The 25,735-nt window shown below is 41.1% G+C and overlaps 1 protein-coding gene across 3 annotated transcripts in view; it reads left to right on the forward strand.

Annotated features, from left to right (window-relative positions):
• CPNE4 (copine 4) overlaps window positions 1–25,570 on the forward strand; it is a 193,148-nt gene extending 167,578 nt beyond the window's left edge. For 2 of the 3 annotated variants that reach the window (XM_088654502.1, XM_088654503.1), the window contains exons 9-16: window positions 386–472; window positions 1,079–1,138; window positions 7,845–7,978; window positions 12,696–12,762; window positions 14,713–14,764; window positions 17,439–17,572; window positions 19,811–20,047; window positions 24,988–25,570. In XM_088654502.1, the coding sequence (XP_088510628.1) occupies window positions 386–472; window positions 1,079–1,138; window positions 7,845–7,978; window positions 12,696–12,762; window positions 14,713–14,764; window positions 17,439–17,572; window positions 19,811–20,047; window positions 24,988–25,119 (903 nt within the window). In that variant the 3' untranslated portion in view covers window positions 25,120–25,570. The remainder of the gene's footprint in view (window positions 1–385; window positions 473–1,078; window positions 1,139–7,844; window positions 7,979–12,695; window positions 12,763–14,712; window positions 14,765–17,438; window positions 17,573–19,810; window positions 20,048–24,987) is intronic. The other variant, XM_035129268.3, reaches the window with a different exon arrangement.
• Window positions 25,571–25,735: the final 165 nt, after the last annotated feature.

Raw genomic sequence — 25,735 nt, forward strand, 5'->3', positions numbered from 1 at the left:
ACAGTCTCTGCCTTTCTATTTGGTCTACACCAGGGCTTGGGGAATCTGTGGGTTCCTCATCCCTATACATGATGGACCTTCAATCTGCTCCAGCAAGGCATCAGAGATAGCCTAATGTTTGAATAGCTTGCAGAGGTGCATGCCAAATCAGCGTTTGCAATGGCACTTGTAAAAAAAAAATGATATGCAGGTGTTTTACTTTGCAGAAGGTCTCGGATAAAGGATAATTCCCTCCTGATTGGCTGATGTTTAGAAATGTCTTTAGCTTTGGACTGTTTCATGTGATTTCTGTTTTCATCTGCAGAGCACACATTATGCAACTTGAATAAATTATTCAGATTCTTACATGAAACGGCTTTCATGCTCCCGGTTTGTGTCTTCACAGGTACAGTGGGAGTGCATAAACCCCAAGTACAAAGTAAAGAAGAAGAATTACAAGAACTCTGGCATTGTCATTCTCAATCTCTGCAAGGTGCGGTCATTTGAACAGATTCACAATATTTAGAACTGGAAGGGTGTTGTGTGTGTTTCTGTGTTTTTAGCGAAGTTAAAAGCCCAATTGATGAAAAGGAATTGAAGTCATTGTAGGCATCGATTGCTATGTTGAAATAAAATTTAAAAAGTACACTGAAACACGTCACAGAAATTAATTATAGCAAGGGACTCCCAGAGGTAGCATAACAGATGTTGCGGAGTCAAAGTGGATCAGTGTTTTCACTGGAATGACAGTTGCTGTTCAGAAATGTGGTTGCTGCTAATCCTCAGAAACCCTGTGTGCAATCAAAACGCATATAGCTGCTTACCACATGTAGCATGGGGGGGGGGTTTTGCTTATATATTTATTTCCAACCCTTTACCCTAAGGTCCCAGGGCCCGTAATAATGTCAGGTGGTCCCATCTGCTTGTCATAGTTGGCCCATAGGGTTGAGGATTAATAAGGATCTGGCTTAAAAGAAGTCCCACCCACCCCGCTCTAAATAAATGCCTTCTTCACAGAAGTACCTTCCCATTTAATACATGAAGAAGTATTTAAGGAAATGCCGTTCAAATATGAATTTCTGGCTCTCTTCTCTTCCAGATTCACAAGATGCATTCGTTCTTAGACTACATCATGGGTGGCTGCCAAATACAGTTTACAGTAAGTGGTTTTGAAATGGACGGCAGATGGATAGCTTTCACAGTGCTAAATATTATTATTTTTTCGCACACAGGACAAAATTGGACAACCAGGTACCGTTTTCCCCATACATGATGTCTTGTACATTTTTGCTGTATTCACATGGGAGAGTGGCAAGATAATCTATACATGGGTATTCAGAAGCAAGTCCCATTATTTTTAATGGGTCTCACTCCCAAGTAAACACATACAGAATTGCAGCCTCAGTAAACATTAGACAAAAAGATTTCAAGTTTTAAATTAGTCATTAACACCTTACCTTAATCAAAGTGTGCATTTATTATAGGTGCACTACATTAACGCACATAGTGTTTTATGACTGTTCTGGAGATTATATTGTGTTATGTGTATTTTAAATAGCGAATGTTGCTTTTAAATGTGTAAAAAGCCTTTTATTTGTGTTTTACCCACTTTTGTTCATATAGCATGTTTCAAATGCTGGTGCTTGCATGATTCTTGTTTTTGTTCAGCTAAAACCTGACAGCATGTCAGAAATACTTTGCCTACAAACAGCTAACAATTGCATAGAGAGCAAGTGTTAGATTCACTGAAATCAGATTCGAGAACAACCCTGGATTGCAGTCATGTCACTCTTTATGTATTTATCATTACACATTCATGTACATCTAAATGTTTATTCTTTGCATTTCTGCTTTACTATTCTAGTTTTGTTGAAAACCACGCTCTTAGGCCAGTCTGCAAATATTTTTCATAGTTGCCAAGTCTCAGAAACTCTGAGCTCTGAAACTCATGCACACCATATATTTGAAGCACGTGGCTTCCTCAAAGAACCCTGTGAAGTGTAGTTTACCCCTTTCAGAACTACAGTTACCTGCACCCTTAACAAACTAGAGTTCCCGGGATTCTTTGGTGGAAGTTGTGTGCTTTAAATGCATGGTGTGGTCTCTCAAATTTATCCAATAGAAATGTGATCTTCTTCATGTTTTCACTCTCCATGGTCCTGTAGTAACCCCAGTATAAAATAGTCAGCCCTCATGTCAGAGAAAAGCTTGGGACACATACTGTATATTCCTGCGTATAAGACTACTTTTTAACTCAGGAAAATCTTCTCAAAAGTCGGGGGTCGTCTTATACGCCGGGTCGTATTTCTTATACGGCGAGTATGGAAAACTTGGGGGTCGTCTTATACGCTGGAATATACGGTAGGTACTTTTCCAAGGCATTATCAAGGCTATTCCACTTCCACCAGTAATCAGGACAGTTGTTTGCATGATTCTTCAGATTCTTCTCTGCTTGCCAGAAGCTACTTTTGACAGTAGCTGGGAAATGGATATGATAAATCAGATTCCCTCTGACAGTCTGACACCCCAAAACATAAGCCCAGGAAAGCGAGGGGCAGACAAACATATGGAAACCTGGTGGCTCAAATCCGGGTAACATTTGTCACAACTAAGCCTGAAATCCTGTGTACAGTTACTTAGTCCTACTGAACTTAGTGTGATTTATTTCTGTTTAGGATTGGGCTGTAGGTTCTAGTGAAACCTATGGATCAAGCTGGGAGTAGGGATGAACGCATCTTTCAATTGTCTGTTCTTTCGATTGTACATTTTTCCCATTCTTAAATTCAGTTATCCACATTTCTGCAGCAACTGGTATTTTTTTTTAAAAAAAATCCTAATAAAAATTCTTCTTCATATCCGTGTGTATTTCTCCTAATAAATGTATTTTTGTACTCAGTTTTGACAATGCATTTCTGCATGTTTTTTTCACTAATGTATGCATTTAGAGGCACACTTCATCCGAATAGGTGCTTTTTCTGTACACATTGCTTGGAGAATTGCATGGCTAAAGTGCAAATCTGGTAAGATCACCTTAAAATGCAAGCGGAATCAACTTTCTTCCCCATCCCTTCCTGGGCGTAAGCCACATTGAACTCAATGGGATTTACATCTGGGGAGATAGGCATAGGATTGCCCCGTAAAACACTTTTGCCAAAAAGAACTTAGTCATCCCTAACTTTGGCTGAACAGGGTTCATCCTTTGTGCAGAAATTTTGTTGCTTAAAAATTATTAACATGATTCCAGTTGTTTTTAAAATGTGTGTGTGTGTGAACACACAATTATTGCAAGGTCTGTGGCAATATCCACAGAAGAAAATGGGCCTTAAAGGATCTGCTTTATTTTACTGACAGTTTTTCTCCGAACACAGGTGCAGAGTTCTGGAGTTACTCCTAAGTCAGCCCACTCTCTTTTTGTTTTCAATTTAATTATGTTCCCATTGAGTTCAAGTAGGGTGCAGACAATGAGCTGCAGCTGTGATCTGAAAGGCTGTTTGATAGGGGAGGGAGCTAAGACGCTAAGCATGGGTTTGGGAACAAAAAGCCATGGTATGGTGTACCTGCTAATTTGAAGAGCTAATGAGAGCTTTTGTGGCATCATGCTGCTTGCTCTGAAGATGCTCTGCACATCCTTTGTAAGCACATCATTTTTGGCTGGAAAGAACCTCTCTGATAAATAAAAGCAAATGTGTGGTCCTTTCAGGATCATTTTAAAAGACATCATGATCAAGCCATCCCTTTGAGGGCAGGATGCCTCCATGCAAAATTGTTAAACAAATGCTCTTTGAATCTGGTTCTGTGCCGACCAGGGCAATAGGGTGACATTGCATTAGATGCCAAAGAGAAAGAATCTCATAGCTCACATAGCTGAAGTTTCCACGTAGCTCTTTTGAGTACAATGGAAATATGAGTGGGGAAGTGGAAGTTTCTGATTCAATAATAATAATAATAATAATAATAATACCTTTCTTGTCAATGTACAACCTGTTTACAATGAAAATAACTGAGCCTCCCCCCCCCAAACAATCTCATTGCACTCTATATGCTTGTCGCCCAACACACCAACCCCGAAAGTCAGTTGCACTATATTATTTTCCGTTCAGCAGCCCAACAGCCCATGGATAGAAACTGTTTTTTAGCCTGTTGGTACGACTGATTATACTTCTATATCTCCTGCCCGAGGGTAGAAGATTAAAGAGGTGCTGGCCGGGGTGTGAATCATCCCTGAGAATTTTTCTCGCTCTCCTAAGGCAACGATCCCTTGCGATGTCATCTGGTGGACTCAAGGGACAGCAAGGTCTTCACTGAGGTAAACTCCAAGGAATTTAAAGGAAGAGACTCTCTCCACACAACCCCCCCCCTTATATACAATGGGGCTAGTTCCCCTCTCTTCCTCCGAAAGTCCAACACCATCTCCTTTTGTCCCTCAAGGTAGGGAATCTGTTGCCCATAAACCTAATGTGATGTGCGCAGACTGGATAACATTTTTGTGGGTTGTGTCCACTGTTGGCTCTTCCTTACTTTAAAGTGCATCCACTCACAAATGTCAGGGTACCTGATTTTCACCTATCCACCCCATCCTGCCACCAGCTCCCGGGGATGGGGAGACGCTCTGCAGTAGAATGAGATATAACATGGAGGGCTACATAGGCAGGGGAGGATCTGCAAAAAATAAATAAATACTTGACTCAGTTTGTGCAAGCAGAAGCCCTTTTTCACAAGGGAGATTCATTTCACGTTTAAAGGCAAGCGTACCTAATTTGCACTTTCCAAAACAACGTGCGAAGCAAAACACACTCGTACTTCTCCAAATTTTGCAAGGCAGTTTTCCACCCATGAAATGTATACAAAAATGCAAATGCCCAGGGTAAACTGTGCCTACAAATGCATATATTTACAACAGCAACATACAAAGATGTGTTTTAGTAGGGGGAATTGCTTTTCAAAGCTGTTCCTATCAGGAAAAAAAATGCATGCAAAAATGTGTAAGGAGAAATTCACACAAAAATGCTGATAAATTTTCACAAGGACTCTTTTTTCCTTTTTTAAATATATATATAAAAAAGCAAACTGATGTAGAGACATGGAGAACTGAACTTAAGACTGGGAAAATGAGAAACTGAGAGTTTACATATGTGCCCACCTGCTGGGCACAGAGGAGTGGTGGCTGGATACTGATGAGTGGGCACTGGGAGAAGCGGGGTCGGAAACTGACTGACTTGACTGGGAAGAAGGGATCAGTGATTTGCCAGGAGCCTGTAACTGCCAGGAGATAAGAGTCAGAGGCAGGAGAAGCTGCAGAATTGGAGAGATAAGAACAGGTGGAAGAAGAGGGAGATATAGGTCAGGTTGGCATAGAATCAAGGGCTTCCACACCTCCTCCTCCTGCCCCCATGGCAGGCACTTAGTGTTATGCCTCATCTCTATGGTAACGGTTTTGTGACTGTCACCTCCAGCACTCTCCCAAAATTCAAAGTGTACTACCTCCTTCTGCAAAAGTGACATCTTTGCCTTGCGAGACCTGGTTGACAACCACCAGCTCTCTTTCCTCTATACCAGGGGTCAGCAACCTTTTTCAGGTCAGCTGTGGGCCGGTCCACTGTCCCTCAGACCATGTGGTGGGCCAGACTATATTTTGGGGGGGAAATATGAACAAATTCCTATGTCCCACAAATAACCCAGAGATGCATTTTAGATAAAAGCACACATTCTACTCATGTAAAAACACCAGGCGGGCCCCACAAATAACTCAGAGATGCATTTTAAATAAAAGGACACATTCTACTCATGTAAAAACACGCTGATTCCCGGACTGTCCGCGGGCCGGATTGAGAAGGCGATTGGGCCGCATCTGGCTCACGGGCCTTAGGTTGCCTACTCCTGCTCTATACTTTCCAGCTGGTATGTTTTTGTCTTCAGATGGAAACTTCTTCACTCTTTGTGTGATTACCCCCCCCCCCCATTATTTAACTTCCATTACATTTTTATTATTTCAGTTCATACGATCATCCAGTTTGTCTTGCATGTTTGTCCTGGTTCACTGAGGAGACTCCACGATGACACAATCCAATTTTCAGTGACCTAGAAAAACACTAAGACATTTCCAAAAAGAGAAACCGTGGGCTCTATAAAAGGTTAAGTAAAACTTTATTTTTACTCTCTTTTTTTAATTGCCAGATGCCTCTCGTCTCTCAGAAACGAGGGCATGGTGTATCAAAATTTGTTCAAAGCTCAAATTTTAATTCTGCCTCTTGGCTCACCTTCAAGCTCTCTCCCATCTGGTAAAAGAAATGAGGAACGGTTAATTAGCTTATTTCGGTATGGAAAGTGAAGTTGCAATTATTAGTTTTATAGTAATCATAATAAAGTTTAAGCAGCGAGAATGAAATGAATGTAGACATATGACACTGCCTGGAGTATGTGTGTGTGGAGATATATGTATTTATAGATAGATAGATACACACACACACACACAATGTAGAACATTTTAATTTTGCAGCGATTTTATGTTGAGACAGATGTGTGAACCTGAAAGCACCTGAGTGTGGGGGATTAAATTAAGCTCTGCATGCTTTGAGCTTATAATTAAACAAATGAACATTGTAATATAATTGGAAGAGACGGTGTGTTTCATTTGTTTTACAGCGACAAGTTTTCTTGAAAGAAATAATGCAGAAATGTGATTTACTTTAAGCATGCTGAGATTTGCCGGCATTTGCAGTTTGCTTTGGAAATTAGTTGGAAAGATGGAGAAGCATTTCTGGCAGCACTAAAATTCCAGGGGGATCAGAGGTGCCTCCCCCTCTGATCATTTGTGATGAGCTCCCTTAGCTGCTGTTCCAGAAGGCTTCACCTGGAGTATGTGCGATTGATTTGTTCTCCCACGTTTGCTCTGTTTAGATATCTCCATTGTGTGTCTGTGTGCTTGGCTGGGGAGGGCAGTATGGTCTCCAGCTCTGCTACAATTTGTGTAATTGGAGTGCCTATCCTGACCCATCCATGTTCAACTCTTGGCGCCCTATCTTTCCTGACAGCCGCTTAGCTACCCTTTGTAGAAAGTTGGCGTGGGAGTGGGCTGAAATTGGGATGAGTGTCCTTAAATAGGATGTTCTCAAAGCCCAACAAGACTAACCCCTACCCATCTACACCCTTGATCAGGGATAGGCAAACTCGGCCCTCCAGATGTTTTGGGACTACAACTCCCATCATCCCTGACCACTGGTCCTGTTAGCTAGGGATGATGGGAGTTGTAGTCCCAAAACATCTACTACACAGCATTCCTCAGGCAAACAAGCCAAGTTGTACCTTAGAGGGGAAAGGAGGTCGCCACCTTACAATCTCAGTTCTCTGTTTATTCAGAGGAAAGTGATCTACTTCAGATAACTCCTCTGAGAATGAATTGAACATGATGTCTATTCATGCTGAACGAATACAGTACGATTCTTAAGATCTTCTGTCAATAGGCCTTGGACCTTTGGCCTTTTGGAAATCCTAAGTCATATTCTCTACTATATTTTAGCTGCTGTCACTTCTGGATTTGTATTGCTATTTTCTTGCCATTTGCTGTTTTTATATTTCATTGTGAATTTATTTCCTCCTGCCCATTCCTCCCCGCCCCCCAGTGCCTTGGGCACGTCTAGTGGAAAGACAGGCTTATAGTAAATTAAAATAAAACATCACTTTTAAATGTTGCTGCTTTTTTTGTATGCTGTGTGAGTTTTATTGATGCTGGTTTTGCTTTTTGTGATTTGTAACCTGTCCTGAGTCTACAGTCAGAGGCGGATTTAGGGAAGCGTGAAAAAGAAGATGGAAGCACACGGCAGAGAAGCTATACAGTATATCTTGTTTTCCCCTCCATTCTTTTCCAGGTAGCTATAGATTTTACAGCCTCAAACGGCGATCCCCGGAACAGCTGTTCACTCCACTATATCCACCCCTATCAGCCGAACGAATACTTGAAGGCACTGGTAGCTGTTGGGGAGATCTGCCAAGACTATGACAGGTGAAAAGATAACCACATTTCTTTCCGAGTCGTTTCTACAGCATAGCATTCGAATAATATGTCAAAGCTGTAATTTGGTCATGATGTTTTTTTTCTGTTACGTTGTTAATGGAAAATGAATAAAAATTATTTTTTATAAAAACACACAAAGCTGGTGGTTAAGTGCTGGAAGCTTTAGTGCAACACTGAGTCTGCAGGGTGTTTTTACAGCTTCCTGTTAATCATTCATTCATTTCCCTTCACATTCCAAAACTCAAAAGGTCTGATTCTTTTTTTAAAGCAGTTTTTTTGCAGTATGGTGACAGCTCTTGAACCCACTTTAACTGCACAAACATGATAAGTTATGATATATGCTTAAATCTCTCCGGCAAAACAGTGACACTCTGATGGCACCCTGAGTGTTTTATGTAAAACATATAGTTTCCACAGAATCACAATAAAAAATGTACAGAGAAATCCCATTGATCATTTGGATCCTTGGTTGAGTATCAGAGCTTCTAATCTGCTTACCTCTTTGGTGTGGAAAAATGTTATTTCCCAAGTGGTCTTGAAACATGTAGAGGTGACCTGTCATTTACATGGCCATCCCTCCATGAGGCAGACTGAGGCAGCCGCCTTGGGCAGCAGAACCCAAGGAGTGCTTAACATGGGTGCCTCCAACACTGCTGGAGAAGGAAAGAAAAGTTGTTTCCAGTATCTGGCAAAATCTCACGAGAACCCAGTGAAATCTCAGGAGAACTCACCAGAACTCAGAAGGTTCCGCTGTGTCGCCCCAGTACGTGAGGCTTCGGTGGGGGCGACAAGGGGGCCCCAGAATTGCAGGGTGGTACCTTCCCATTTCACCTCAGGCAACGAAACAGGATGGGCCGCCCCTGGTACCCAGAACCTATTTACCAGTCTGAAATGACGGCTATTAAGTTGACAGCGAGTGCCTTGTCAGCCCTGATGCTAATAATGCCTTCTAGATCATTCTCGAGTTTACTGTTGTATTCCATGTATTACACGACAGGGTGCAGTAATTAGCCAGCTTCAAAGGATTGCTATTTGCATGGTAATGAAACCTTTTTCCAAAGGCAAGTGAAAGAGTTGAGTGGAACTCTGCTAGAGGAGCATAAATGGAACTTCTGCAAATTGGAATGAAATCCCCGGAGAACCACCGATTATATGAGTGCCGGCAAAGAGCAGGGATAAGAAATTATTGCTATTGACTGCCTCCTTCCTCCATCCTTTCCCCACAGTCACATGGCATCAATTCTCCTTATAATCCCAGGAATTGCATTCCCAGTCAATAGGAAAGTTCTCGAGTTTAGAATGCATGAAACAAGCAACACTTCTGCTGTGGGTGGGGGAGCACAAAGAAGAAAAGAAGTTTCCTGTGCCTTCGTGACTCTGCATCTCCCCTGTGACCATTGTACTTCCCTTCCTTTGAAGCTGACTTGTCGAACGTTTCGGAAGTCGAACGGTCTTCCGGAACGGATTATGTTCGACAACTGAGGTAATCCGTTCCAGAAGACCATTCTACTTCTGAGGCTGGCAAAGTCAATGGAGAAAAAAGGGGGGAACTCCCCGGAAGCCGTTTGGCTTCCGAAAATCGTTTGAAAACCAGATCAGTGATTTCCAGGTTTTCAGTGTTCGGGAGCCGAAACATTCCAGGAGCCGAGGTTTGACTGTATCTACAAAGTGGGTGCAATGAAAGAATGGCACAACATCCTAGGTGGGTCTACTCAGAAGTAAGTTCCACTGAGTTCAATGGGACCTACTCCCAGTTATGTAAATAGGACTGCAGGCTTAATCAGTGTTCCCAGCTTAGCAAATGGGTGCATGAAGCTTTAGGTTTAAATAACATTTAAATGAAAGTGCCATTTTAACATGTGGCCCTAAATATGATACACTATCAGCTATTGTACTACTGATACTAGTGTATCTGAAGAAGTGTGCATGCACACGAAAGCTCATACCAAAATAAAAACTTGGTTGGTCTTTAAGGTGCTACTGGAGGAATTTTTTTTATTTAGCTTGAATTTGGTTACAGCATCATGCTGTATGTCCTATTGCAACACATTATCCTAAGTAGCTATTTGTTTTAACCTATTCTATGGATGGATGAATGAATGGATTCAGTTTCTACCCAGCTTTCCTCTCAAAGGAGCACAGAGTGGCAAACAGACCTACAATTTAAAATGCATACAAAGCAGGAATATTCTAAAACCATTAAAACATTCTAAAAAGAATTACAGTTAAAACCACCTAAAAGCAGTTGCAATTAAAACATCTTACAAACAGCATTAAAATTTTTGCATCCAGTTATATTGGGGTTGCTAGGAAGAGTGTTCTTCAGCTGCAAACAGAAATGTTTTCAGATTTCTCCAGAAATTGAATAATGATGGATACAGGTGCACCTCACTAGGGAGGGCATTCCACAAATAGGGTGCTACCACTTAAGAGACCCTCTCTCCTATTATCCTAGTTCAAGTATTAGTCTAAGACAATTGGCTACCCCATGATACCACAATAACAATTGTCTACCACATTGGCTAGCCTGGGCAGTGTATGGAATACTGAGCTATATGGCCCAATGGCGAAGCAGTATAAGGCACCTACCTATCTTTGTTCCTCCCTCATTTGCTCCTAAGCTTTGATGGTTGTCTTAAAAATAGATGCTTACTGCATCTTTGTGCTTAGCCTAGACATCTGAGAACTCATTTCGGGGAGTTGTGGGGAGTGGGCGTGAGTTTTGCCGGAGCAGCTTCTTTTAATGTTGATCAGTGAAATTTATGGGTTTCGTATTTAGATTTAGCTTGGCTAGTTAATTCACTCACAGATGCCTTTCAGGGCATAGGTATTCCCCATGTTCATTAATTATTCCTCTTATAGGTAGCGCACTTACATTTTGCATCCCCATGCACTTAGAAGCTCAATTATAGACACACATTTCTTCATAGTCAGCAGATTCCACTTCCCCAAGGCACCTCGGGAGTAATTTGTAGGGGTGGGGCGTGGAATGTAAAACTGGCAGTCATTAAAGTAGGTGCATATATTTTAATCTGTTTTTTAAACATTTATCATGTGATCTTGTAAACACACACACATTATGTAATAATGAACATCAGCCTTTGCACTTGAAATCTACTATGCATTTTAGAGGAAGCTTCTTAAAACGTAATGTTAGTATCCACACAAATATGCTGGAAGGAAAAACAGGGGTTAAAGGACCTTGTTTACGTACCATTTGGGAGTTATAATTGCTGGGGATGGGGGAAGTTGTAGTTCAGCGACATCTGGGGGGGGGGGCAAAGGTCTCCTACACCTGAGTTAAAGGAAATTAGTAGGTAATAGGATACAGAAGATGAGCAACTTTTACTAGATTTAACAAAAGAGCAGGGCTATTTGCCTTCTTAAAATGCAAATTATTATGAAACTTATATGGTGTTGTAAAGGCTTCAGAGCCTTTACGCGTATCAAAGGGTACGAGAAACTTCTGGATATGTAGTTTACTACTCAACTAGTTTTTACTCAGAGTATAACATGGCTAGGTTGGGGGCATTGATTTCAGCAGCTCTACTCTGAGTAAACCTTAGTTGAATACCACCTTTATTGTTTGTTTCAATCATAGGACTAGTGAGCAGATTGAGATTTTGTTGCCCATGGTATTATCCAAGTGAATATACCAAGGTTGCAGTAGCATACACAGTTCCGCACAAACATGTAATTGTGGGCAGAACTGTATCCTGAACTATTCTAACTGATTCCTCTTGCCCTTTAGAAAAAGAAAAGGAGGAAGGTGTTTCTAAATCCAATTCTGATTCCTCTTTGGTAGAATAGAGTTTTCGGTCCTTTTAATCTTTGTGGTGGTTGTTCTGATTTCATAGCCTCCTGAATATTTTTGCATATCAATTCCTGATTATTAAACAGGGCTTCCCTACTTCTACCAGCGTTTAATCAGCACAGGCAATCAGCAGGCAATTAACATAAAATTAAAGTTGCATCACTTACTTTACTTTTGACAGCCTTTGTTGGGGGCGGGGGGGGGAATTATCACCACCATGTAAAAGATGCTAACCCATATTTCTGAGACAGGTTGCTAATATGGTGCAGGACAAGGCAACAACACACTGCATTTGCCATGATCCATGCAGAAAACACAATGAGGAGGAGCCACTGTATTGGGTGGGTAAGCTGTACACCGGCTCCCTCGGCCAGTAAAGCAAGATGAGCGCCGCAACCCCAGAGTCATTTGCGACTGGACCTAATGGTCAGGGGTCCCTTTACCTTTTAAAGGGTAGCATTTACACACTGGAGTTGGCATCCATCTGTCTCGGGAGACAATAGAGGAGTGTGCCGGGATGATGAGCCTTTGACCTGAGGCGGCAGGCCTTTTCTAATGTTCTTATTTCAAGCCTTCTTTTTGCACCGAGATATTCAGCAGTTCGAAAGCACATCAAAGTGCAAGTAGATAAATAGATACGGCTACAGCAGGAAGGTAAACGGCGTTTCCGTGTGCTGCTCTGGTTCGCCAGAAGCGGCTTTGTCATGCTGGCCACATGACCTGGAAGCTGTACGCCGGCTCCCTCGGCCAATAACGCGAGATGAGCGCCGCAACCCCAGAGTCGGTCACGACTGGACCTAATGGTCAGGGGTCCCTTTACCTTTTTATTCTTGTGAATAAATGAAAAGGGCTTAGTATAACAGTGCATCCTTGTTTTCCTTTTGATTTCAGTGACAAAATGTTCCCAGTCTACGGTTTTGGAGCCAGGATACCTCCGGACTATAAAGTAGGTGTACAGGTGAATCTTCCTCATTCTCTCGGTGGGTAGATTGCTGGAGAAAAGACATACAAGTTGAGAAAGGATGTTGAAGGCTGTGGGAGAGCTGGTGGGGAAGTAGCAGGACTCGGCAGGAGGGGTGGATGAGTCGCCAAGCAATTTTAGAGTTCCCTGAGATACCTGCAGCTCTGAAGCTCTCTGTGCATGCTTTATTGCTGTGTGCATAATTGCGAGTCCTAAATGTTCTACCAATGAAGATAATTTGAAGGCCTCTGGCTCTTCACAGAATATTACCATATTGCAGAGTTCCCATGCCACTCGATTTCCCCTCCTGTTGTGACAAACCTTATTTTTAGAAAATACATTTGGCATCGAGACTGGGTGTCGAATGCTTCAAAAGGGTAGGATTAATGGAATTGCTCAGAGGAGTCTTTCTTCTTCTAATTTGCGGTGCAAATGCATTTGAACCGAAGCAATATGGTTTATGATTCAAGAATGGCGTCGAACCAGCCCAAAGGTGGTCATTGTGTGGAAGGGTGGCGGGGGTATTGCATAAACTAGAACAATAGAAAATAAAGAAATATGCATATCCACTTTTAGTATGATTGGACAGTTGAAGTTACTAGGCTAGAAAAGCTCTCTAGTGATTTGTGCTTATTATGGCAGTGTTCTTGTTGGGGTCATGCATTGGCCCATTTTGAACATCAGGCCAAGCCATAGTTTAGCACAATGTCAATGAGCTACAGTAAGGTTTGAGCTTGTGCACTCCAGTTTATCCCTCCAGTGTGGTTGCAAGGGGGAATTCTTCAGCTTAGAATAACTGCTTGTCATGTTGGCCAAGTCTGATAAATTGTGGTTGATTAGAACATTGGAAATATGGATTGCGGGTTACGAGGCTGGTTTTTTTAAAACAAACAAACCAAGAAACCATGGTTACTAAGAATAATACCTTTATTGTCAGTGTGCAACCTGCATACAATGAAATTAACCGAGCCTCCCTTCCCCCCCCCCAAACACTCAATCTCATTGCATTCTGTGTGCTTGTCGCACAACACACCAACCAATGATTAACCACTGGATGACAAGCTAAGCTGCGGTTATACAAAATCAGAAGGGAATGTTTCTGACCTCACTCCACATCAGAGGAGAAGAGGAGAGCACACATGCCCAAGGCTTGCTGCTACTTAGTCTCATCATTCTAAACAGCTTTAGTATGACACCTGCTTTAATGTAATGTCTGAACTGGACTGGGTGACTGGATATTCTATTTACAGTATAGCTGCCAATAATATTGTTTTGACTTGCAACCTTAATGGAATAACACAGCACAGGATGAATTATGCTCTTTGCGGCCCTTTCTAAGCGTAATGGCAAAGTCATCCAACAGGCACAAACTATGCTCACTGAAATACTTCGTTTCCAGTTATAGGGGAAATACATGGTTGTGCTTCAAACAGGCATAGATTTGCAAAAACAGGAAAAAATGATATTTGAACGTTAAATTTGATTCGTTTTTTTTCTCTTGATACGTTGTTGGGAAGATATACACTTGAAATAGTACGATTAAGTGCTTAGTAGTACGGGAGAAAATTATGCCCACAAGCATTTAAAGAAATGTTAATCTTGGTCACGTACACTTTTAAGCCAAAGTTTAATTACTTCCACATATGATCACACACGCACAATGGAATTAGCTTGTCTGAATGGACATAATAATAATGACCACCATTAATTTGGCTGTCTTTTCCAATCAAAGCAAGTCATGCAATCTAGATGTATGACACAAATTCCACAAGTATGAGGCAGTGTGATAAATACACTCAAATGAAAAATAAAAGGATCCTTTAAACAATTCTCAGTGACTGTCCAGATAGGGACAGCCTGTGTGAATTCTCCATCTGCTACAGGAAAAACCTGAGTCACTTTTCTGAACTAAAATGTTATTTAATTTTTTTCGGGGGTTGCCCATAGGTCTCTCATGATTTTGCAATCAACTTTAATGAAGACAACCCAGAATGTGCAGGTAATCGTTTTGTTATGGCAAAGAGACTGCTGTGTCTGATGTAACATATATTTGGCTATAGACCGTGTCATTTTTGTGCCTGTTAATTGTTTGCATTATCTTCTGAGAAATAATGGGGCATGCTATGTGAGTCACAGAGACACAGTTATAGTTGTTAGATTCCTTCTAGTGTAAGAATGGGAGAAGGGTTTTTTTTAAAAAAAAAAATACAGTGGTACCTCTACTTACAAATAACTCTACTTACGAATTTTTCTACTTACAAATGGAGCTCTGTCCGCCATCTTGGATGCGGTTTAGATAGGATTTTTTCTACTTACGAATTTTTAGATAGGGTTGTTTCGACTTAAGATTTTTTTCTCCCAATGCATTCCTATAGGATTCGACTTACAATTTTTTTCGACTTACAAATGTGTGTTTGGAACGCATTAAATTCGTAAGTAGAGGTACCACTGTACTAATAATTATATAAGTTGTGTGTCTTTGTTCCTCCATTTGATCCTTTTACATGGTCTTGTACGTATTCTGGTATTTTATGCATTGTGACTTGATGTTCTTTTTATTGATTATAGTTTAAGTCATTATTTGTTGTAATTGCTAAGAGTGAATTTCTGTTTCATTATCATTTGCCGGTATTTCATTTTACCGTGTACTATTATATTATATTGGATTATTGAATATTGCTTTATTTGATATGAGTTGTCAATTTTAAAGTTAGGTTTTCATTTTGACTTTTTTTGTATGGGATCAGATTGCTTGATGGCGTGTGATCTTTTTTGTGTATATTCTGATGTTTCTTCAGTTTGTAAACTGCCTTGTGTATAGTAATATGCAAAGGTGGTATGCAAATTAAAAGTGAAATGAAATGAAATGGAAATCCCCTCTTTCCACTATGATTTACCGTAATCTTCCTTTTGATCAGCTAGTTCAGGGAATGGCCATGTGGCAAATGCACTCCCATTGGCCTCCCCCAGTGTCCACAGGGTCCCTTCCACCTCAGTGAAATTATCCTGGAAAGAAACATTTAATTGGAGCCAGTATTATAGGTTGCAGTGTATGCTTGGGTGCAATGTATGGTGCCCCACAACAGTGTCTCTGGTTTACAGATGTACCCACTGGTCCAAAAAAGTTGGGGAACCTCTGAACCAGTTATCTAAGGGGAAATAGCTTGTTGTCTAAAACTCAATTTAAACAGATGAAACGAGGCAGTGCCACATGTAGAAAAGTTTGCAGATTGAAAGCCTGGCACCTTTAAGTATAGCTGGTGTCAGACTTTGGGGAATCTGCTTCCTCCCCCTTGGCCGTAAATGAGAAGATCAAATGAAAGGAAATTATTACCAGGTAGTTTCTTTAATAAACACAGTGAGGGACAAAAGAAAGCGTCTACCCAGAATGGCGGTGCTCCCAATTAAGGGTCACTCCCCCCCCCGTCCCTATTAATCTAAATCACCCCTATGTCTTGTAACCTGAGCTTATAGCCTCTGTGCTTTCTGTTCTAACACTTTCTGATCTCACTGTGACTTTGGAGAAGGGGGAATGAATACTACCCAGAGACTGCGAATCTGTTAACTCTCTCTCTTCTAGTGTTTCTTCTGCTAGTTGTTCCCCTCCGGTATTTCCCAGCTTCTGCTTTCTAAACTATGCCCCTCTGCAAACCACTGTTCCAAATCTATCCTGTCCTCCTGCTCCTGGGAAGATTCAGGATCAGGAGGAGGGGGTGGCTCCCACCATTCCTCCTCAGCACAGCCCCTGACATCTGGGGAACAACCAGTGTCTGAAAACCCAGAGAGCCACTACCAAGGCAGTGTAGTCTTAGGGTTGGGGGTCTGTAGTCCTCCAGATTCCCATCAATCCCAGCTAGCATCGTCAGTGGTCAGGGATGATGGTAGCTTGAGCCCCATGACATTTGGGGGATCCCAGGTCTCCCCTAGCCCTGGTGCACTGCAGACATTACTGAGCTAAATAGGCCAATGGTCTGACTTGGTATAAAACAGCTTCCAATATGGGTGGCGTTTTAAATACAAGTCACCTTGCCATGCTAGCCAGGTTGGATATGGACATTTTAAATCAATTACGCAAATGGTGGACAAATATTTTCATAGGATTCCAGATATGTTTTTCAGATATGCCCCGATATAACTAATACGGTATGGATCTTTAGAAAAGGCACAGTCTGTTGCACTCTGGTTCACTGCAAGTAAATATTTGACTATAAGCAGCAAGAGAGAAAGATATTATCATCTAATCATTTAAATCTACAGGGCTGAAGGTGTGGACATCCTCTAGTGCCCAGATCTTAAGTCCTCTATGGTATAGAAAACTAATGCATCTTGCAGAGTGTTTTAATATCATCCAGGGTGGTTAATATCTGCAAAATGCACCGTTTAAATGCTGCTGGCGAGGAGAAAAGCTGGCTCATGAATTATATATTACATAACATCTAAAAGAGGTCAGGTCAGCAGGGGAGAGAGGCTTTGAGCAAACCTTTCAGAGCCACAGCTGCGCAGAATAAATTGGCAGGATAGTGGAAGCGAAATGGCGTGAATCACTCAAAAGAAACTTTTGGGGGGGGAGAGAAACGAAGGGCTCTCTCTACGGAATCGTTGCCCCAAATATATTTTGCCTAATGACTGATCTTGACGTTATCTGCTCTTTTTTTCCACCTTTTTAATGCAAGGGATCCAAGGAGTAGTTGAAGCCTATCAGAACTGCCTGCCTAAGCTTCAGCTGTATGGGCCTACAAACATTGCTCCCATCATTCAGAAGGTGGCTAAATCAGCCTCAGAAGAAACCAACACTAAGGAGGCATCGGTGAGAAACACAGCGGACTGGCAAGCTAAACTGGACCTTGGGCGTTGGCTGCATCCTCAAGAATCCATAACAGATTAATTGCCTGTTGGATTTTTTGAATAGTCAAGAGCCGGTCTAATGTAAATACTGCCTGTTTAAGAGAAACAGGTGCCGGTGATTTCTGTTAATTGCTCACAGGCGTAGGCTCTGCTCCTTGTATATAAGGCTCTGCCAGAAAGCCTTCTGTATCTCTTAGTTAGATCTCTTTGTAGATCACTCGTTCAGTTAAATATCTCTCAGTGTGATTTAATTCTCAGTTTAAGAGATTCCTAGTTGAATCTTAGTATGAGAGTTGTTTAGTTATAAAGCTAGTTTGCTATTAATTCTTGGGTAGTTTAATGGGAGTTATGGGAGTTATGTGGGAGGTTTGGAATGGTTTGAAGGATGGAATGTGGGTAGATAAAGTTGCTAAGAGAGAAAGCATTTATCTTTAGTTTAAAGTCTCTTTAGAGTCAGTTTGTTTTTCAGTTAAAGAAACCCAGCCGTTTGTATTTTCATCTGTATACTTTTACAAGTGTGCAGCTAGTAAGGGGTTTCATATAAGGGAGATAATTTCCTATGCTCCTGGTGGTGTTTTCTTAGCCAGCTCAACTTCTGACTGCATATACTCTGCGTGAAGCGTACTTTAAAGGGCCGCTGGAAACTGGGATATATGATTTAGGTTAAGCAGGTTTCAATGCCCAGTTTTCTCCAATATTTTTCTTCTTATATATATTTTTTCCAAAATTGCCCAAGAACACACTCTGTGTGTACTTGCTATCCAAGGGATGGTAAAGGGATGAGTCTCTTCCCTAGTTTTTCAATGCAGGTTTGGAGGGTGTATTTCAGTTGGGGCACTTGGTATGGAACCAAGAAGGGATGGGGAAAGAGGGGAGCCATTTCCATTTAATTCAGTGAGTATGGAATAGTGTGCTTTTGTGTGTGTAAGGCAGAAACAGTGCCTCTTCATTCTATGAGGCACAATATTGTTAATAAATATACATGTATTTTCATAGCATCAGATAGATAGCTGTGTTCATACAACCTCTGCAGCCTGTAATGCAGCTATGGTCCAGTTCTGTTCATTTGGTCTACAGAACTCCAACTAAAGGATGGACAACCTGTTTGTCAGCATTCATCCTGATTTGCTTGCACAAATATGTTGGAATATGTCTGTCCTTTTTACTGACCATTTGTTCTGATTTGTTTAAGAGACCATCCAACAACAATGAGCGTTTGTACTGCATTCATTCTGATTTTCTTGGGGGCTGTTGACCTATCTTCCTGCCAATCATTCCTTCATCCTACACTTTCCAGGGCATTAACTACAAAAAGCCCATTAAAAAAAACAACAACTAGGATAACATAGCAGTTTAACATCCTCTTCAGTTGCACAATCTAGCTTTTTGGTATCAGTCCCTTCTGCAAAGCAGTAACAACCTGGAGGCCACAATCCCCACTGAAACCTTTTTCATTTACATCATTCCTTTTGCTTTCAGTGGAAATTAGTTATGACTACCTTTAGATGGAACAGGGCTATGGCCTGTAATTTCTGCCACCTTTACAACAGTTCATACCGCCTTGTTTAGCAACTAGATTGGTCATCCAGCTGACCATTCTAAAGTTACATAGAGGGAAAATCAGTCACAACTATTCATACCCCTGGCATCATGCCTTGTTGCAAACCCCCCATTCCTATTCAAATTACATGCTGCATATGATTGTGTAAAGTGTACATAAAAGGCATATTTAAATAAAAATAGCATACAGAATGCATTGCAGTAGGATAAATTGCTTGCAAAAACGTGTATCTTTGGCAAAACTGCATATTAAAATGCTGGTGAATTTTAGTTTAGTTTAGCAACTAGATTGGTCATCCAGCTGACCATTCTAAAGTTACATAGAGGGAAAATCAGTCACAACTATTAAAATGCTGGTGAATTTTCACGAGGACTTAAAGAAAAAAATCACAAGCTGATACGGAAATGTGCAGAATTCAAATTAAAACTAGAAAAATAAGAAACAAAGAGAAACTGAAATTGAGAGGTTTGCCCATCCCCAGTAGGTGAAAAGCATAGTATATTTTAAAAAATTGATCTCTTCCCCTACTTATTCATAGCATAATAAAAAGATACATAATTCACAGGGAGAAGTGCCAGGGAATCTCTGCATCATTGAAATGGATTGGAATACTGACTTTCTTTTTCAACCCTTCTATAGCAATATTTCATCTTGCTGATTCTGACGGATGGAGTCATCACAGACATGGCCGATACACGCGAAGCCATTGTCCATGCCTCCCATCTGCCCATGTCGGTCATTATAGTTGGAGTAGGAAATGCTGATTTCAGTGACATGCAGATGCTGGATGGGGACGATGGGATACTGAGATCGCCCAAGGGAGAGCCTGTTCTTCGTGACATTGTTCAGTTTGTGCCATTCAGAAACTTCAAACATGTAAGATTAATTTTCGCTGTGTTCTCTTTTGGAATGTGTTGTTTCTTAGTCCACGGACTGTAAAATTGATGAACCTCAAACCCCTGTTTTCACAACTAAGGATCAAACAGTGCAGGTCTTTAAAAATGCAAATTGTGTCAGTTGGTGGTGGGAAGACTGATAATTAATAGTATTAGAGCAGGTGTAGAGGGGGAATCTAATCCTATCTTTCTCTGCTGCAGTCTTGAGGAAAATTCCTCTTCCTAAGTTAGTATTTGCTTGGGGCGAGGAGAGGAATCCTCCATTGGCAGGTATCCCCCAATGTCTTTTAGAACACTGCCTGACCTGAAATTATATTATGAAGCCTCATGTATTTGTTGGATTTGGAAAGGGATAAAATTAAAAAATACAGATTTATTATATTTGGAGGGGCATGATTTTACAATCCTCCATTGGGAGGTATCCCCCAATGTCTTTTAGAACATAAGTCATATGGGTGTTTGTGAGCTGAGCCAGTTGTAAAATTTGGGGCAGACAGTCTAATAATATGGAAACTAATTGCAAGGCTCTGTCTGCCCATCTTTGAGAGGCTAAAGAGTAAACCCTACACAAATCCAGAGTGGAGTCCCTAAGACGGTTGGATGGCATCTTGTATGCCTCCTTCCGGTAACTCCTGCAGCCAAATTGGAGCCAAATGTATTGCTCTGTTTTCCTTTGAACCATATCAGCGAGGCTGAGAGTGAGGTCTTATCATCTGGGCAGCCCAGGACCTCCATACACACTGCCCAGAGGGGTCACTTGGGTGCTGCCAACACAGCAAAAACATCGCAGGAGGCAGCAGTTGCGTGTTACCTGTCTCTGCAGCCACAGCAGGAGCTGTGATTCTCCAGTGGTTTGACTCTGCCCCTGGAGGTGCACTCCATTGTCTCTACTTACTTGTGAAATTGCCACAAGCCCATGAAAATCTCCTTGCTGTACCGAACAGAAGTGATCAGATACCCTGACTATGGCAGGTTTTGAGCTGGGAAAACCTGCTTTCCTTTCTGCTTTGGGTGTTTTTTAAAGGGGCAGAACCTGAAGGATGCTCTGAGGTATCAAGCCAGTTCTAAGATTTAATAATTAACAGTCCCACTGACCATTGATTGCCGAGTTCTCTAGCCAAGTAATATATACAAAAAAGCATATACTAGGGTAAAGTGTGCATTAAAACACATATATAAGTGAAAATAACGTGGAACTATGCCTAATATTGGTGAACATGGCTTGGAAAAAATGTGTGCATTGGACAAAATTGTATACAAATTATCTGTAATAAGAGAATTGTGCACTAAAATGCTAATGAATTTTTATGCAGACTTAAAAAAAAAAGCTGGTGTGCAAAGGTAGAGAACTAAACTTATTAGAAACCAGTTCGCCCGCACCTACATCTGCAGTAGTTTCTTTGTCAAGTTTCAGTTTAAAGTTTGCATTTATTAGACAACTATATTAGACATTGACAACCTTACTAGGCCACCTATGAAACAACAGCTTTAACAAGCTACATCTTGGAAATTCTCATATATTACTGTTCTGCTCCTGTCACTAATTGCTGGATGCAGTTTTCCATGATAAAAAGAATTGAAATGAGACTGATTTATGAGTTGGTAGATCTGCTTTTCAGTTTATGGAAAGTATGCTTCCGCGCAAAACCAGTTTCACCTTACTTGGACAGAGTTTAAATTATCCCCAGCTGAATGGCTGAAATTGCAGGTGCCAATCTGATTGGACTAAAACTGCAATATTCCTGCTAACTGAATTACTTAAGTGTGGTGTGATCAGGTGATTTTAGGCTAAGCTGCAGTGGTGTACGAAAACTGCATCCTAATCGTAAGAGTGAACCTGCCTTCCTGACCCCTGGTGCCTTTCAGATATTGTTGCATTTCATTTCCCATCAGCCCCGGCCAACAGTCATGAATGATTGGAGTTTTATAGTCGAGCCGTATCTGAAGGCAGGAGAGCCGTTCAGTGGTTTTAGAACTCTGCTTGTGAAGTGGACAGCTAAGAGTCTCCACCTCAGCATCTGTGCACTGAAATTAGCTGATCCAAATAGGTCAAGGATGGGCCTTACAATGAGCTTTTAATCTAGTAGAACAAGACAGATGCTTGGAAGCTCCTTCAAGGCTCCCATCACCCTACAGAACTGCACAGGAGCGAGACAGTGAGCGAGTGAGAGGAGTCGTGCCCCTCATTAAGCTCCAGCTTGAGAAGATAAATGCCATTATCGTCTTGCTAGGTTGTAGCTGCGGATTCAGGCATAGAAAAAGATATTGCCAGATACCGCTCCCCTGGCAGGCAGGGTCCTCTGTCACGCAGCTCTGAAGTTTGCCACTTTGGCATTGAGCAACTCTCATCCCAGAAAGAAAGTAACCGTTGTCGCCATGAAGAATTCGCCTTTTGAAGACCGCTAGATTTCCAGGCTATACTGTTAATCCCATCTAATCAAAAGGAGGTTCAAGCAGGATTTACTTCTGCATTTCTTTCGAACCGAAGTGTGCGTTTGCATATGTATGAATGAAATAAAAACGCAGATCTAACGTTCATTGTGCACAGTTGTTTCATTTTGAATTGTATTTTCAACTTTAAATTTGAATACTTTAAAAATAAGTAAACAGAGGGGTACTTAATGACTCAAAATTTGGATAATGCATAAAAATTGTTACAAAAACCAAAGCAGCAGCTAAGACGAACTTAAAGCATAAATATTGAACATTCCACAGGGATGTAGACTTCTAGAACAATAAACCACAACAAATACATTAAACCGAATTTCAGAAATGTTACCAAATGCGTGCATATAGGTAACAGAATGATAACAGGTAAGGGTAGACTACAGGAAGCATTTGATGTTTCTCCTGCTAGCAGAAACGCAGTTCCTTTTGCACATTACTCAAAAATATAAGCAGGTGGAGTGTACTGCAAAATAGAAGCATGGTGAAAAATCATTTAATGCTCAAAGGATCTAAAGACTTCAATAGAACTATAAGGCCGTTGCATGCCTTACCGACTCCTCCTTGACTGGGAAGTCAAGGAGGAGGAGGTTAAGTCAGCCATGATTAAATGGGCCAAGACCTAGGCCATGCCATAGAGATGTCCCAATGGGAGAACCTGTGGAAGGTAAATTTGAGGTTCACTGTCTGTTACTACATAAGGGAAAACCTGCAAAAAAAATCTGAAGATCTAAGGTATCTGAAGAAGTGTGCATGCACACGAAAGCTCACGCCAAAATAAAAACTTAGTTGGTCTTTAAGGTGCTACTGAAGGAATTTTTTTATTCTGCAAAAAAAATGTTATACTGTTGGTACCTGATGCCGCACAAACTCTCCAAGATGTACAAAAACATACCAGATGTATGTTGGAGATGCGGTGAGACAGGAGGTACCATGTTTCATATATGGTGGACCTGCAGAAAGGTCAAAGGGTTCTGGAATGACATACACTGAGAACTAAAAATAATGTTAAAGGTAAATTTCCCTTAAAATCCTGAAGCGTTCCTTTTGGGTATTACAGGCATAGACATCCCCAAGGGTATAAGAGGCCAAAAAATTGTATGCAACCGCGGCTGTGGGGGTGCTTATTGTGACATATTGGAAAAATGACAAACTCCCTACCAGAGTTGAATGGTTACTCAAATTGACAGAATATGCAGAATTAGCCTCTCTTTCGGAAAGAATCAGAGACAAGCCGAGACAGGAGTTCATTTTAGAATGGGATAATTTCAAAATATATTTGAAAAACAGCTGTAATCTAAACACGGTAGTGGCCTTTGAATGATTTCTGTAAATAATACATAAGATGGAATACGATATCGAAATAGAAGAGAGAAACTTTACAAAATAGCAATGGTAAATTAAAGCAAAAGGTTTAATATAAAGGAAAATATGGAGAGGATGGGAAGTTGTAGGTTCGTGTAGAAAAACAGTGGAAACTGTATGTATCCTGTAAGGGTGACTCCCTACAGGGAGCCAGCCCCCATCATCCTGACGTCAACCTCGCCAAGCACAGGGAGCAGCAGTGGCTCTGAAGCAGCCAGAGGGGGAGGAAGAGACTTGGAGGGAGAGAGCAATCAGAGTGAGGAACAATGGGAAAGCTTGGGGGGATGCAGACAGGGGCTCAGGGATGTTGCAGAGCCAGGGCACCTACAGCTCAGGGAGGAAACTGAGGGCATCACTCCTTCCGGCGCAAGAAGTAAGGATAGCGCTGTGACGCAGGTCACGGGGGAGGCGTTTTGGGGTGCCCCGACTACTTTGCTGATGTAGGAACAGACGTACGCCATTGCCGGATTCTGATTCGGGATGAGAGGTCATGTTTTAAGCTGTCTCTACGCTGTAAATAATTAGCATAATAAATGTCTTTGAAGACAAACTGGACTCAAGCGGAGTTACTCTAGAGTAGCCACGACGACCCTCTGACATATCCTTTTTGATATCTTTATTTGACTGATCGAAATGAAGATGATTAAGTGTTGTATATACATGGAAAATGAACAATAAAGCATTTAAAACTGGTGTGTGTGTTTTTAAAGGCCTTTGCATGCAATAGTGATGATTGGGGTAAGAATACCCAAAGTTGCTCAAACAGCTGACCGGGTGGGTGCCAAATGACTTGAGTGCTTTACCCCATCTTAGTGTGATTACACAAAGCAAATGACAACATAGTTTTCCCTACATCAGAAGCCTTGATGTTATTGTAGAGAAGTTACCCATAGTGGGGGGAAACTGGGCAGCCTTGTCAAAGCCTTGTATTTGCAGCATTAATCATATGCTCGCAGGTGCTTGGCTAGACTGAGGTGGAATAACCTGCCTCTTAAAGGCCAGCCTCGTTGTGCTGATCAGAACCCTGTTGGTTATGGAGTTATGTGTGTGGAACGGCACATTTTAGATAGAAGTGTGTTAACAACTGTTATTTTCTGCCATTTCCTGCAGGCATCTCCAGCTGCGTTAGCAAAAAGTGTTTTGGCTGAAGTTCCAAACCAAGTGGTGGACTATTACAATGGGAAAGCGATTAAACCAAAATGTATGTCAGAGTATGAGTCTTCCAGGACAGTAGCTCCATGACCTTCCCTGAACACTTTTACAGAGTTCAGATATGCTACTACTTACAATTACTGTACTTAAATGAAAATAGCACGTTTTGGTGATTTTTAACTCAAATAATTTTCTTTGCATGTGTAGCCTAAAGGCTTGCCGGTAAAGGTTAAAGCAATTGTATTGTTGAAGACTTTTTATGAAAACAAAAACATTATAACTCTTTACATTACAGCATGTCGCCTTGAAATGGAAAAAAAAAGGTTATCTGTATCTGTTTTTTATACAGGTTTGTTGAAATTTTGCTAAATTTCTTATTATCTTTACACTGTAAAGCATTTTGAAACATTTATTGGAAGTTGATAGCCAAAATGTCTTTGGGTTTATCTGCTATGAAATGAAAAGGGTTTTTTTTTTTCAAAATGGCAGATGCATGGACTGTATTTTGCATGTTCCAAAATAAAAACAACACAGTTTTGCAGTTGTTGTGTTTATTTATTTCTTGCCACGAAGCTGCCTGCTGAAAAATTCTCATCGACTCTTCCATTCTTCAAAGAATAACAATATTTTTTTTTATAAAAAAAAACCACACCAGAACATTCTAGGAGATTGACTTCCAAGCATGAATCTAAGATGTCTGTAACAA

This window comes from Zootoca vivipara, chromosome 11 (assembly GCF_965207765.1).
Source record: "Zootoca vivipara chromosome 11, rZooViv2.hap1.1, whole genome shotgun sequence".
Classification (NCBI taxonomy): Eukaryota; Metazoa; Chordata; class Lepidosauria; order Squamata; family Lacertidae; genus Zootoca; species Zootoca vivipara.